General features: G+C 38.4%; 2 protein-coding genes across 2 annotated transcripts in view; both read right to left on the bottom strand.

The window, feature by feature from the left end:
* LOC130549829 (NEDD4-like E3 ubiquitin-protein ligase WWP1) overlaps positions 1-12,395 on the bottom strand; it is a 21,888-nt gene extending 9,493 nt beyond the window's left edge. The window contains exons 1-2 of the mRNA XM_057327171.1: positions 12,316-12,395; positions 1,364-1,689 (exon numbers count right to left, since the gene is read on the bottom strand). Of these exons, the coding sequence (XP_057183154.1) occupies positions 1,364-1,392 (29 nt within the window). The 5' untranslated portion in view covers positions 1,393-1,689; positions 12,316-12,395. The remainder of the gene's footprint in view (positions 1-1,363; positions 1,690-12,315) is intronic.
* A 296-nt stretch (positions 12,396-12,691) lies between these two features.
* Positions 12,692-14,455, bottom strand: part of snx16 (sorting nexin 16) — a 6,374-nt gene continuing 4,610 nt past the window's right edge. The window contains exon 8 of the mRNA XM_057327160.1: positions 12,692-13,975. Within this exon, the coding sequence (XP_057183143.1) occupies positions 13,873-13,975 (103 nt within the window). The 3' untranslated portion in view covers positions 12,692-13,872. The remainder of the gene's footprint in view (positions 13,976-14,455) is intronic.

Here is a 14,455-nt window from a genome sequence, read left to right as displayed (position 1 = left end):
AATCCCCGCCTACTGACTGCGAAAACTTAACTCTCTCCTCCCCAAACACTGTACTAGCTCGTTCGTGACGTGTGCATCATGTCTAAGAGAAGCTGTGTTCTATGTAGTGAAACTAAGTCAGTCTTATTTTCACTACCAAAGGAAGAACTTCTGAGGAAAAAATGGTTACTATTTATTTTTCAAACGACACCAAAGGAGTATAAACCGAACGTTTTACTTTGCGCGCGTCATTTTACCGAAGATTGCTTCATCAATCTTGGCGCCTTTACTGCAGGATACATTAAACGTCTTTCCTTAAAAGATGTTGCAATACCAACTTTATTTGGACCTGTAAGCTCCACCGAATCACAACCTGTAAGTGTGACTCTTTATTTTTGTCTTTATTTAAAATTAAATTTGTGTGACGTTATCTCATGTCTGTGTTTAGCTAACGTTACCGTTATTTTTGGGGTTGTTACTGTTTGTTTACCTAACGTTAGCTATAAACTCGTTGCGCTAATGTAAGTGTTCAACCATATTAACTCTCAAAGTCTTTATTTCAAGAACTGCGTGGTGTACTATAGTTATAATAACATCTGAAGATACGAACACCGTACACTGTATGCCGTGATAACTAACTGTTACAAGAGAAGTGTCTACAACAGTCCTTTTTCTTACTGGCATCTGTATAAGGATTAAAGAATGATTCGTCAGACTTGGGCTCGAACTGGTAAGGTAAAATCGACGCCATCTCTCTCTATACACTGTTACAGTTTTTTACGATCGCTATGACAATTTTTTCAATACTTTTAACAATTTTGCTAAACTCTTAACACAGTTAGCACAACATCTGTCTGTGTAGACTATACAATTAACACATTTATTGTTGCTTTGACACAAAATGCATACAGTTAACACACATTTAAAATGCTTGAACTTCTTTTACACACAAGCTCAACCAAGACCAAAACAATGTAATTTTACTGCCAGATTTTCATATGCTTTTACACTGTATGTCAGAACAGATAACATCATGTTCTGAACCTAACTTGTAGGCTAAAGTCAAAGTGAACAGCTGTATATATATATTGTGAACTGAAACACAAATATGCCCCCTGTATTTTATTCCACTGCTAATGAGAAACAGCTGATAAAAGCTATGCAAATATATACATTACAGCTGATTCCCATATAGGAAACACACTCAGGTGTTGAGGTTCTTTCAATTACATGAGCATATGGTATAAAGTAAAAGAGGACCTCTTTGGGCTGAATTTGTGTGGAAAAGGAACAATACAGAGAGGCTTATTTCTTTTCTGAATGACCTGCATAATCAACTTGTGCCAGCAGAGGAGAGACGGCGAGGGGCATCAAACTGCCCTACCTTCGTTGTGGTGTGGGATAATGTGGCATTCCACCACTCTGCTGCAGTCACAGACTGGTTCGCAGCACATCCCAGGATGTCAGTATTATTCCTGCCTCCATACTCCCCCTTCTTAAACCCCATAGAGGAGTTTTTCTCTGCATGGAGGTGGAAGGTTTATGACCACCATCCACATGACCAGATGACTTTACTGGAGGCAATGAATGCGGGGTGTGGAGACATTTTTCCTGAAGACTGCCAGGGTTGGATTAGACATTCCAGAAGATACTTTCCAAGATGCATTGCCAGAGAAGACATCAGATGTGATGTTGATGAGAACTTGTGGCCTAATGCAAGAGAGAGGGAGGACTAGAACCTTCACAGGACTTTACAATGAGTGATTAGACTACACGTGTTGTTGTGTTGATATTTTTTTATTTTGCCCTGGAATTTCAGGATTTTCTTTTTTCACCTATTTAGAGTATTTTCACAAATAAAGTACTATATTCAAAGAAAAAAATGATTTTTGATTCATTCTTGTTACATACGTATGCTTTAGTACATTCAATAAATTAAAAATCTGTTATTCTATAATAAAATACTGTTTATGTGGATAATTCATTGAAACTTTAAAAATAAAAGGTCATTATTTCTGTAATGCTCCCTGTTGCTAGTGTTTTTTAGGTCAGTGTTTTATGAGTGACATGCATGTTTTCTGAATGAGAATTGTTGTCAGTGTTATGTTGGAATGATCTTATTTTGACACATAGATGAAGTGTTTTGTTGGTCGGAGTGAGTTTTGGAGGTGAGATGAAGTGTTTGGCCGACAGTCATGTTGGTAATGCAGACTGTGTGAAGAGTTTTGAAAATGTGGCTTCAGTATTGAACAATGTTTGTTAGCAGTTGAAAAAAACTGTAATATCCAACCACCTGCAAACCGTAATACAGTAGTAATGATAGGCGGTCCATTTGCGACACATGCTGAACGCGTTTGACCAATCACAGCAGACTAGACCATCTGACCAATCACAGCAGACTAGACCATCTGACCAATCACAGCAGACTAGACCATCTGACCAATCACAGCAGACTACACTATCTGACCAATCAGATCAGACTACGCTGGCGGAAAGGTGGAGATTACACAGATGAATCGCGGAACGAATCATTTGAGAGTCAGTCAAGAAGTAAGGTAATAAAAACTGCTTATTATTACGAAATAATAGTATTTTTACATCATGTATGTACATAAACTTGTTGTCGGACACTCCATAAACCAAAATAAGCCCTTAAAAATATTGAGGAATGTACTCTTTAAGTTTCAGTTCAGTGAAGCACTTTAAGCACCAACACTTTTTCAGTAAGTTACCTTTCTTGTAGAAATGTGCTTCAAATAAAGAACTTTATGTTGACCAGATTGTTAGTTAATCATTTACAAGTCAATATTGCCTATATGGACAGCGATTAAAAAAAAGTGAACTGGTAAAACTGCGGCGTTAAATGCGATGCGGTCAAAAATTTGGGTGCACCTAACTTTTGTGCAACCAGTGCAAAAAGTTAGTCTAGAGCCCTGCAATACTAATCTTACATACAGGCACTGGACTAAAACACGTTCAGTCAGTCATCGCTCCTAAAATGAATTCAACGGGTCATCTTTTTAACGCTATAAATTACTGCCTCGTTTTCTTAATCTCCTCACGTAAATGATTAGATTTCGATGGTTTACGTTTCTTCCTCACCGCAGAAACCAGCACAGGTTCATCAATGCCGTCAAAATTATTCATTTTTTTGTTTGTTTGTCGAACACAAAGTACAAAGTAGATCAGGGAAACTAGGAGCCGACCGTATTCACTGCGCCGCCATTACTGTTTACAGCGCGTGGAATGCTGTGCTGTGATTGGTTGAGCGGATATGTCGCATTCTGCAGAGAAGTGAGACTGGCGTATATTGCGGTTTGGAAAGAAAGGGAGAAAACATGACACGGCGGATATCGCATTTTGCGTAAAATTTAAAAAGTGACTTTTCAGTACCGACCTGATACAATACTGATTTTGGCGGAAATTCATTTTTTTTAAATGGCGGTTTGGAACCAAACTCTTCAAATTTAATGTACGTGTAATATCAAGCTGCACCGGTCAAGATGACTTTTGGCCGGCTGTAATCACGGAATAACGGACCTCAGAATGCTGCGACCAGCCAATCAGAATCAAGCACTTCAGAGCACTGTGTAATAATGCATTATAACAGGGGTTGGGGACAAAGCAAAAACTGATATTCTATTAACGTTTCATTTTTAAGTGTTCATGTTTATATTAGGGATAAACCAATATGTACATTTTGGCCGATAACGATAATTCTTTAACATCGGAAGCCGATAACCAATATATTGGCCGATATACAGTATCTAGTGTTGCATGATAGACCGGTACTAGAAAAGTACCGCGATATCATTCTGTTAAAACAATACAATTTCTCATTTATTTGGTACCGGTACTTTAATGACGCGCGCATTTCAGAGAAAACGCATCCTGAAATGCATCCATTTGCAGCAGCCGTATGTGCGCGCACATGTGCTCTCAGCGCTCTCTTCAGTCAGTGGACGCGTACAACTTTCTTTCCTCGTATTTGCACTGCAGATTTTGGGGTGACGACAAAATGAAAGTCATGGCGGCAAACATAAGTGCCTTTTCCGTCTGTTCATGACTTGTCAGTGAAGCAGATGCGCAAAGAGGCATTATAGCAGAGTTAAAGCGTGCGGCAAAGTGCAGATGAAGTCCGTCTGTGCAAAATCTGCGGACCACATGAGAGCCAACATGATCATCTTGGCAAAGCATTTCACCAACAGACATCCCGACCGTTTAAAGAACTTTAAAAGTGACAGGTAGCGTATGTGAATGATAACAATAGCCTGAATTATGTATTATTTTGTTAACATCAATGAACTAATATGAATAAACAACTAGATTTTTATTATGTTTCATAAACAAATTAATAAATGCTGTAAAAAGAGATTTATTGTTAGTTCATGTCAGAATGCATTACGTAACGTTTTTAATGAATTGTAATGTATTGAAGTGAATGAATTTTACCATGCTTTATGGTCTTAGCTAGTATTTATGTAGATTCATTTAAGTTTAAACAGTTTATTTTCTCGTTTCACCTCAGCAGACAGCAAACACTGAGACAGGTACACGTTTAGGGCTGTATCATAGATTGACACCTGACACTCATATGTAGGTCTGTGTGGTGACATGTTGTTTTTAAATAAGGGGGAAGACATGCTCAAAAAGCAAGGCAGGAATACAGTGTAAGTTGTAAGAGTAAAAAATAAAATAACAGAATTTTAAGTTATTCATGTTTCATCATTTTTTATTTAATTACTTCCTGCATGTTCTTTTTGCATGGTTCGATTTACTATTGGTATTGAAATACTTTTCTTAGGTATTGTATCGAAGTCAAAAATTTGGTATCGTGACAACACTATCTAAATATTCATATAAAATTCCCTAAGACTGAAACAAAAGGCAAAAAGTGGACAACTGCTTTTATTTGAAAACGTTGACTGCCGAAAACAAGGTAACCATTAGTTCTCTTTATTTCCAGTGAAAATCATGTACCAAGCCTACTGTACACTAGTTAACGATTCTTTAACCTTCAAACTTCTCTGGTATATTTAATAAACAAATTATAGATGTTCTTCCAGAAAAAGTGTTCTTAATAGCCACATGTCTAACAGGTGTCCAGACAGAAAGCATTCACAAGCAGTCTGATTAAAACAATATGCTTTTGTTCCTATAATTTACACATTCGTAAATACTGTATATACATACTGTACCTACATCAACAATGTGTTGCTAATAACAGTAAGTGAATGATCACGACAGAAAGACAGTACTGTACTGGATTTAACTGTGAGCAGCTGAAGAAGTTTAACCAGAGGAAATGATTTAAGATTTATCGGCTTTAATATATCAGCATAAATTTTATTATCAGCCGATACCGATAACATTAAAAATGACCATTTATCGGCTGATACCGATATGGCCGACAATTTAACATGTATCCCTGATTTATATGTTTTAAATTTTAGGGGGGGTCCTTGGTCTCAACCTGCTTTACAAAATAGTCTATGCTTGTCACACACTTCAGAATGATGTTGTTTCTTCAGTGTTATCATGACATGCGTGTCATTTAAAGACAACTGTCAATCATGAAGCGGAATAAACATTTGTGTGACTAGGCATGGGCTGTGTCGGTACACGATCCGGGATGCCTGCACGATAATGACGTAGTAGAAACGTGCATGCGCAAATGATAATTCTGTTTTATGACACTGCACGATCTGTTCTACGCTTGCGCACCTTTGTACCGCGACTTTTACTACTGTCCACCTCTGGTCTCATGTCACTTGTGTGTGAACACTATGCGTTCTTTCAAGTCATTTCCATTGTCAGTTTGAAATACTCTGTAACGTTTCACCAGACTTGTTTGTGGTTCTTTCTTCATGTAAGTGCAGATAGTCTAGGCAGAAATGCATATTATGTTCCTTATTGTCTTCTGTAAACACCATTGAAGGGATTATTTTCCTCATTTAGATGATATAGATAGATATATTAGCCTATATAGACCCATACTAATACAAAATTACTCTATTTAAAGTTAACTAATATTAGCAGCTTTTAATAAAAAAAAACGACACAAACCGTCTTTGACAATACTACTGACCTCAGATCGAAACACAGCAAGTTAAGGTGGCCTAATGCCATACAGCAATGAATCGCAAAGGGGAGTATGGCGGAAACTGAAGGTTGGCAGTGACAGTAAGACTTTATTCCACATGTAACCAAAATCGTGTATGTTCATGTAACAACTCCTTTATTATTTTGGATTGGCAACCACGTAAACACATCGTAATGCATAGCGTAACATACATTTAAAAACATCAAAATAGACCCGCCGTGAACTGTTAAATGAAAAACACAATGTAGTAGTGTTGTCAAAAATATCGATATTTTGATAAGTATCGATACTGAAGAATCTGAAACGGTTCCAATTCCCATGTCCCACGTATCGATATCAGCTGCGCGTTCCCGCCCTCTTTCTCTTTTCCGACAGTGAGTTAACACACACTGCACGTGAACGCATAACAACAGAGCCCCGCCTCCTCTCACATACTTGACTCGTTTGCGGCAGTTAAATCGTGTTTATGTTAGAAAAGATGGCCAGTCTCAGTAACACATCTGGCGTGGTGCACGCTCGTTACGCTTCCCGTGTTTACCATAGCGATCCATGTATGTGCGCTGATCAATAATTTGATCCACTCGTTTCATTCGCCCTGGTTATATGTTGTTTATGTTAGTACAGAGTCTCCGCAACAGTTCTCATGTTTAATGCACGTGTTTCTGTCTTTATGTGCGCTCATCAATGATTTCATCCACTCCTCTCGTTCGCTCCGGTTAATTTGATGTTTGAAGTAATGCTGGTGCGAGTAAAGTCTCCGCAACAGTTCTCGCGTGTGATACACGTTTGCACTTCCGTGTTTACCATAGCGCTCTATGTATGTGCGCTGTTCAATGATTTCATCCACTCGTCTCATTCGCTCCAGTTAAAAGTTGTTAATGTTAGAAAGATGCGGAGTCTCTGCAACACTTCCTGCGTTTAAGTTTGCGTTTCTGTCTATATGTGCGCTGATCAATGATTACAGTATGGGCTAGGGCTGAACGATTAATCGAAATCGAATCGCAATCGCGATGTGAGACGTTGCGATTTGCTAATCGCAAGAGGTTGCGATGTGGAAGCGAACCAACTGAGTGAGCGAACCTCCGTTATGCCTAATCAGCACTGCCCTAGTCAACTGCGTAAACGTCCGTCATTAAAAAAACAAACAAACACAAGGCAGGAGAGAGTGTGTGTTATTATGGCATCTGCAGAGTCAGATCGATCATATTAGGCAAATAAATATTAAAGAACCGTCCAATTCATAAGACCGCACACACAGCCTGTGTCATACTCGCACGTCTCTGCCCCGCGTTGCGCGTCTCCCGCATCTCGCGGACGAGCCGTTTAAACTTGACGTGCACACATAGCCTGTTTCATACTCGCGCGTCTCCCGCATCTCGCGGACGAGTCGTTTAAACTTGACGCGCACACACAGCCTGTGTCATACTCGCCGCGCGTCTCCCGCATCTCGCGGACGAGCCGTTTAAACTCGACGCGCACACAGCCTGTTTCGTAATGACGTTTATAGTACTTGAGTCCGGCTCCACACGGGCATCTGGCAATATGGACGAGGCTTGACGCACGCGCGCACCCTGTGTCAACTCACGCCTAGCTCCGCGTTTCAAACAAATGTAAATTCTATCTAACTGTTTTGCTAATTTCACTTGGATGAAATAAACATTCAGCACATTTTCTACTTGTTTTAAAAAATCCCACATACTTAAAAAAAATAAATCAGACCATGTAACTATGTAGGGCTGAAACGATTCCTGCATAACTCGAGTTATTACGAATAACAAAAAACATCGATAATTGTTTGTTGCTCGAAGCCTCGTTTTCAAACGACCAGAACTGCTTCCCACGACCGTTAACTGCGCAAGCCCTACTATTCGACAGGGCTAAAAGTCATCTACATGTGCAATAATACATCCATTTGTGGGCAGGCTGGACGGTGTACAGCGCACCACCGACGTGGTAAAGTGCCATGACGGCGAGCACGCGTAGTGCACGTCACTCTTGACAAATATAGGTGTAATAAATATGAGAGTTGCGATAACGATTGCTAGTTGTAGCCTTTCAGTTGTGGATGGTTTTATTTAAAAGATTTTAAATTAACAGAAATTATTGGCATACGTTTCCGTTGGTGCGTTCGAGCGCAGGCCTGCACGGCAAAACCCAGGTTATTCTGCGGGTTTTGCAATGGATCTTGTTGTGAAATGAACAGATACGTAAAATCAAAACTGGCTATGACCCGCTTGCTTAGTGTCGGAGCGCGCGCAGGTTTTGCCGCGGTTGCGGAGAGACATCTCTTCATTTGCGCTCCTGTGCACATCTTCTGAACGCGCATTTAGTGCAGCTGTACACATTTTAATCTGGACAATGTCAACAAGTAAGTTTCACATCAACGAGTCGGAAAAAGTAAAGTTTTTATGGCAATCTGAATAGGAAAGCCAATGTAGGTTTAAACAGTTTGTTTCAAATGGAATTGTTAAGGACTGTAAGGGTTAATACGCCACTGACTGAAGTTACTGCAACAAGAGCTTTTTTATTTAGTATTTAGCTTTCTTATATCATTTAAGTTTTCATTATTTACTGATGTTTATTTAAATGTTTTATATGCTGTAGTGTGCCGTTTCACTGATGGATTTGCGCGTTAAACATTGACGGATGTTTCATCCTCATTTATTTCAGATATCATATTTCAATTATTTAACAATTTCAAGTATTTAAATAAGGTCTATATTTCTCTTCCACTCGTCATGTGGTTGCTACACGCAAATATAATAATATAAATATTATTTATATAAATAATATATATTTCTCAACCACCGCACCATCGCACCGCGGTGTAAAAAACTGCCACCGTCACAGCCCTAATAGCTTATTGAAATGGTGAACTGATATTTTACTTAGTTTTAGTCTATTTTACGAGTGAAACTTGTTTTCCGGCTGCATTGAGTCCATCAAACTAGATGCGGACTAGTGGACACCGAATCCTGTTAATTACACATTTCATCTGTCTGGTCTGCGTGTCTGAGTGAATGAACTGCACAGTTTAACGTGCTACACGCGTGATGCTCATGAATTTGTCTGCGTCTGCGCTGAATGAGGACATGAACTTCACCTCCAGAGTTGCGCTGAGAGTTTATTTCACAAACATGTTATTGTTTGAGTGAAGAAACAGACATACTAAAAAATAAGCGTCTTCTGACAACCTGCCAAAATAAAAGTCATAGGCTATTGTTTGAAATTATTATTTCCATTTTTATTCATGTTTCTTATTTATATATTTGTATTATATTGCATTTTGAATTTAATATGGCAATGGAATGTACTAAATGGGTTTAGTTTTCACAGATATTAATGTATGCTATTTCAGCAATAAAAACTAATTGTTCTAAAAAGGAAACAAATTAGTTGTTTTACTCATTTTAAGAGACCTGTCTTATTTTCTCTTGTATATTTAGTATTGCTTTTTAATAAAGAAAAAGTACTTATTATCCGAATACCCGATTAATCGATGGAAAAATCAGTAGAATACTCGATTAGTAAAAGAATCGATAGCTGCAGCCTATGTAACTATGTCTATGTCACTAATAGTGTACACTGGTATTTGGATTCTATTGGTGTGATGTAATCGGGAAGTTGGGAACCAATTGAACAACAGTAAGCCCTATTTGAATAATGCCCTAAACACACTACAAAAATGAATTTTGTAATGGTTTTAATGGAAACATTTCTTTTGTTTTCTTTCAGCAGGGTAACTATACCCATACTGTGCTCCACACAACAATATTGAGCTGAAGCTTGAATTAGAAAAGTTAAAATCGCAAATCAAATCGCAATCGCAATGTCTGTCAAAAATATCGCAATTAGATATTTTCCCCAAATCGCACAGCCCTAGTATGGGCCTATGTGAATAAAAGCCAATTTAGCCAAATAAAAATGTAGGCTATTAACTAACATTAACGAACAATGAATGAGCAATACATTTGTTGAAGTATTTATTAATCTCTTTTAAATGTTAGTTAAAAAATACAACCAAGTAAGCTCCCCTGTTGAAAAATCCAGTATATGCTGGGTAAGGTATGTTTTGATCGATGCTGGTTTGATCTTAAACCAGCTAAGAACCATCTTAAATCAGCATATGACCATCTTAAACCAGCACATGAACAGTTTAAACCAGCAAACCAGCATCAAAACATACCAAACCAGCATAGGCTGGTTTTTTCAACAGGGTCTGGTCCATTAATACTGACAAATACAACTTTGATTTTAAATAGTAAATGTATTCGTAAAATTAACATTAGATTAACAATTAATAAATAATGTAAAAATATATACCTCATTGTCTAGTCTTGTTCAATTTAACTTCAAATAAAATTTAAAAAGGGCTATATTGCTATTGCTTATTAGGGCCTTATTGCTATTGCAGTTTATTCCCCGTGGTATCGAAAATGGTATCGAATATCGATATTTTTTTAGGTATTGAATCGAAGTTAGAAATTCCAGTATCGTGACAACACTACAATGTAGCCTACAAAATATGCCGCCTGTAGTGATGGGTCGTTCTTGAACGATTCGTTCATTTTGAACAAATCTTTAATGTGACTCGGGAAGAACGAGTCGTCTCGGGGAGTGATTCGTTCAGTCGCGCATGCGCAACATTCTATGGGTCCTGTACTGGAATTAGTAAATTAACTAATTTCTCTGTCCAAAGCTGTCACATCATGTGACAAAAGAACGAACGACTCAAACCCGAAGACTCGAGAGGTGAACTAATCGATTCTCTTTCCGGCTCAGACTGCATTGGTTTAGCTTACGAAGCTGTCACGTCATGAACGAAGGAGTCAAACCCGAGGACTTGTCAGATAAGAGGTGTGGTGAGCTAATCATAGACTAAAGACCCAGGTAAACAATGAATTAATCTTTTCTGTTTCTTATAGCATTATAGTTTTGTATTGTTTGTAACGTGATCAACGTAGATGTGTTAGGAAAGTAACATTTAACATTTTAATTATATTTTGCTAAAATGAACGAAATGAACGATATGACTCGAAAAAAGATTCGTTCATTTTGCTGAACGAGACTCAAAGGTCCGAGTCACTAAAATGATCCGAACTTCCCATCACTAGCCGTCTGGCCGTCAAGTGTTTCATCGCATGCGTGATACCAATAGTGTAGGGAAACCGTGACGTCTTCTACTACGTAATTATGCGCATGCGCAGAACGGATCGTGTACTGACAGGCTGAATAAAGAGTCAAGGTTTCAAAACCACTAAAATTTTCTGCGATACCGTTTCTACGGTATGAGCTGTGTTTACACAAAAATAAATGATTAAGTCATATAATGCAATGTTGGATGTTTAGGCCTAATTTATGACAAAAATATATTTTTTGAAAAAGTCTTATAATTTCAAGGCTTTATTTTTACCCGACATATATGTTCTATGAATGTTGTAAAAATAAAATGTACTTGTGTACAGTTGAAAAGTTGTTGTTATTGCAATACCGTGAAACCTGGTCGCTCTGCGGAAGGTTGTCATACCGTCAACGGTTCATACCCGCCCATGCCTGTGTGACATGAAGTCTTTCTCACACACAACAGATCATGAAGCATGTCTGTCATCAAACCCAATCAGACATCTGTCAGTCTGATGTTACTGTTGTTTCTTATTCATCAGTGTGTGTGTTTAAGTCTCACTCTCAGTCTGTCTATCTGATGTTTACATATCAGTGTCTCTTTATGATCTGTATGTTTGCGGCCTGTTACCTGCGCTCACACGCTTATCATACTCATAAATCAACGAAAACGGGTTTTACGCTGGTTATGTTAATTGTTTCGCTCTCAAAATTTTCAGTCGATTCACACGTCTAATTGGGCAATTTAAAGGCCAAAATTCCGGCATTTATTCGCACACTCATGCTAACAGGCTAACACATTAGCACCGCCGCACTGACGATATCAAACCACAAATAAATGCAACGTTAATAACAAAACACACATACTGCTATTACAGTAACGTTACTCTCTCTCTCTTTCTTCCTTTCAGCCTGTGTATGTGTGTGTGTGTGTGTGTGTATTCGGGTTTATTCTCGTGCAGGCCTGCAGCCTCGCCGCCATTTTCACATATAAACCCGCAGAGCGCTCGTCACACTTCAGCAGTGACCGTTAAAACTGTTACCGTGTCCGCGTGAACCACGTTAAACTGATCGATGACGTTTAACTGATCAAACAAGCAGATGAAACTCACCGAGCGCTGCAGATGCTGCGGGTCCGCGGCGCGTCACTGCGACTCAAACTCTACACTGAACAAAGTCAACTCACTCCTCCCACTGACACACACGCATGTCTGGTTTATTATCTCCGTGGGGACAGTCCATAGGCGTAATGAGGTGTATACTGTACAAACTGTATATTTTATACCCTAAACCTAAAGATCATAGAAAACTTCTTGCATTTTTACATTTTCAAAAATTATCATTCTGTACAATTTTGGTCCCCACAGTCCCCATGAGTTGGTGTGCATTCAGGTTTAGGTCCCCACTAACATACTGTATAAAAACCAAGTCCACTTGTGTAATAAAAGTGTATAATGTGTCCCAGTATGTATATGAGCACACAGAGTGTATATCTTGTAACAAAAGTTTATTTTACGCAGTTCAGCTAACAGACAATAATGTACAATATTAATTGTATACAGTGTACATAAACTACATACGTAATTTAATTTAATTAGTTCCAATGAAAATATTTTACAGCAGTCAGCCAGTCTACAACCCTCAACCATATTTGCATAACAGTCATTGTAACATTCAGAACAAAATAAAATAACAGCAATCCATCTTTTCGAAAATCAATCATGTTAAACTCAGATAAATGTAATGACAGAGTGATTGATCAACTACTTTCTCTGTCAAGAACTCATCTACTAACCCCTGGATTCATTTCAACGCAATCATTTACAAAACACCTAGAAACATTTTGAAATACGCAAAAGCGAAACTGAAACAAAAAGTAATATTAAATACATAAAATTCTGCAGTTACACATGCAAGGCACCGTTTTATCAGGGCCGTACCATTCGCACACACAGATGTCTGTAGAAAGGCACTCCGCTTCACGTGAAGATTTACCGTGGTATCCAAACATGTAGTGTACAAGTATCAATCCCATAATCCTTCAGGAACATAAAGTGCATCATGTGCCCCCGGCACAGTTACAGACTGCAGACATGAGTGTTACATTTAACAAACACCGAGACGTAGTGATGCAGACGTCAAGCTAGCAGATTCTCGCCTCTGCACAACGATGATGATGATGATGATATCAAGACTAAGGAGGGAATAAATTCATACAGATGATGTCATTTTAACACAGGAGCGTCATTTTGAATGAAGTAAGTGCAGAAGGTGGTCATGTGATCTGTCGAGAGTGATGTCATCAAGTCTCAGATGTACAAAACAAATTCATTCCGAAAAACAAAAACCATTAGTGATAGCAAATCATATAAAGATCCCTTCCCTTAAAATCAAGACTCGTGCACATGTCACATTTGCACCTAAAACAATAAACAACGAACATTTCTAACACAAATGACCCTGAGAACAACACACAGAGACGGCAGAAACCTCATGGTTTTAGTGTCATTAGATTGTCAATGACAAATAATTCTGTTTCCTGTAGTTCAGTAAGTGGGTTTGTTCTCAGGGCTTTGGGTGAAGCATCAGTCTTTGGCTGAGATCAAAAGTCAGATGCTCTGTGTCCTCTCTAATGTTCAGAGATGAATGCAGAGAATTCTTTCTATGGGTCAGTGTTCCAGAGGAGTGACCTGAATGACAGGAGGAGAACCGGAGCTGACGGACGGAGCGCACCAACACACAGCAGAGCTCTGACCCGACTGAAGGGCACAACTACAGAGAGAGAGAGAGACACTCAATGGATATAAACTCACTAGTCACTATAGCGATGGTCACACACACAGAAAAACATGGCTGACAGCGGATGAGAGATGAAAGTGTCTCCACACTATCATCTCAATAAAATCTAGACAGAGCTGCACTTTAAACACAGATATTGAAACCATGTTTCATGAAAAATCACCACGTGTTTGAATGTCAAACCATTTTTCTGTTATGAGAACACAAGGACTGTTGTGCATCTGTTATGTCAATATAACTCATGTAACTATTAGATTCTGTTACTTAAATGTATAACTGTATAAATTATTTTTGCTTATATTTCACGGTTTCATATTTCATAGTTTACAGATCTGTTTACATAGTTTATTCATTTTCTCTCTATTGTAGCATTAAATGTTATACATAACTTTTATTGCAGCGTGCCACGTACATCATTGACTTTGCAGGACCCACAAACGTTCTTTATAAAAA

This window comes from Triplophysa rosa, unplaced genomic scaffold, assembly GCF_024868665.1.
Source record: "Triplophysa rosa unplaced genomic scaffold, Trosa_1v2 scaffold17_ERROPOS7180667+, whole genome shotgun sequence".
Taxonomy (NCBI): domain Eukaryota; kingdom Metazoa; phylum Chordata; class Actinopteri; order Cypriniformes; family Nemacheilidae; genus Triplophysa; species Triplophysa rosa.
The sequence above is the reverse complement of the archived record's forward strand: the minus strand, read 5'-3'. Positions and strand labels throughout refer to the sequence as shown.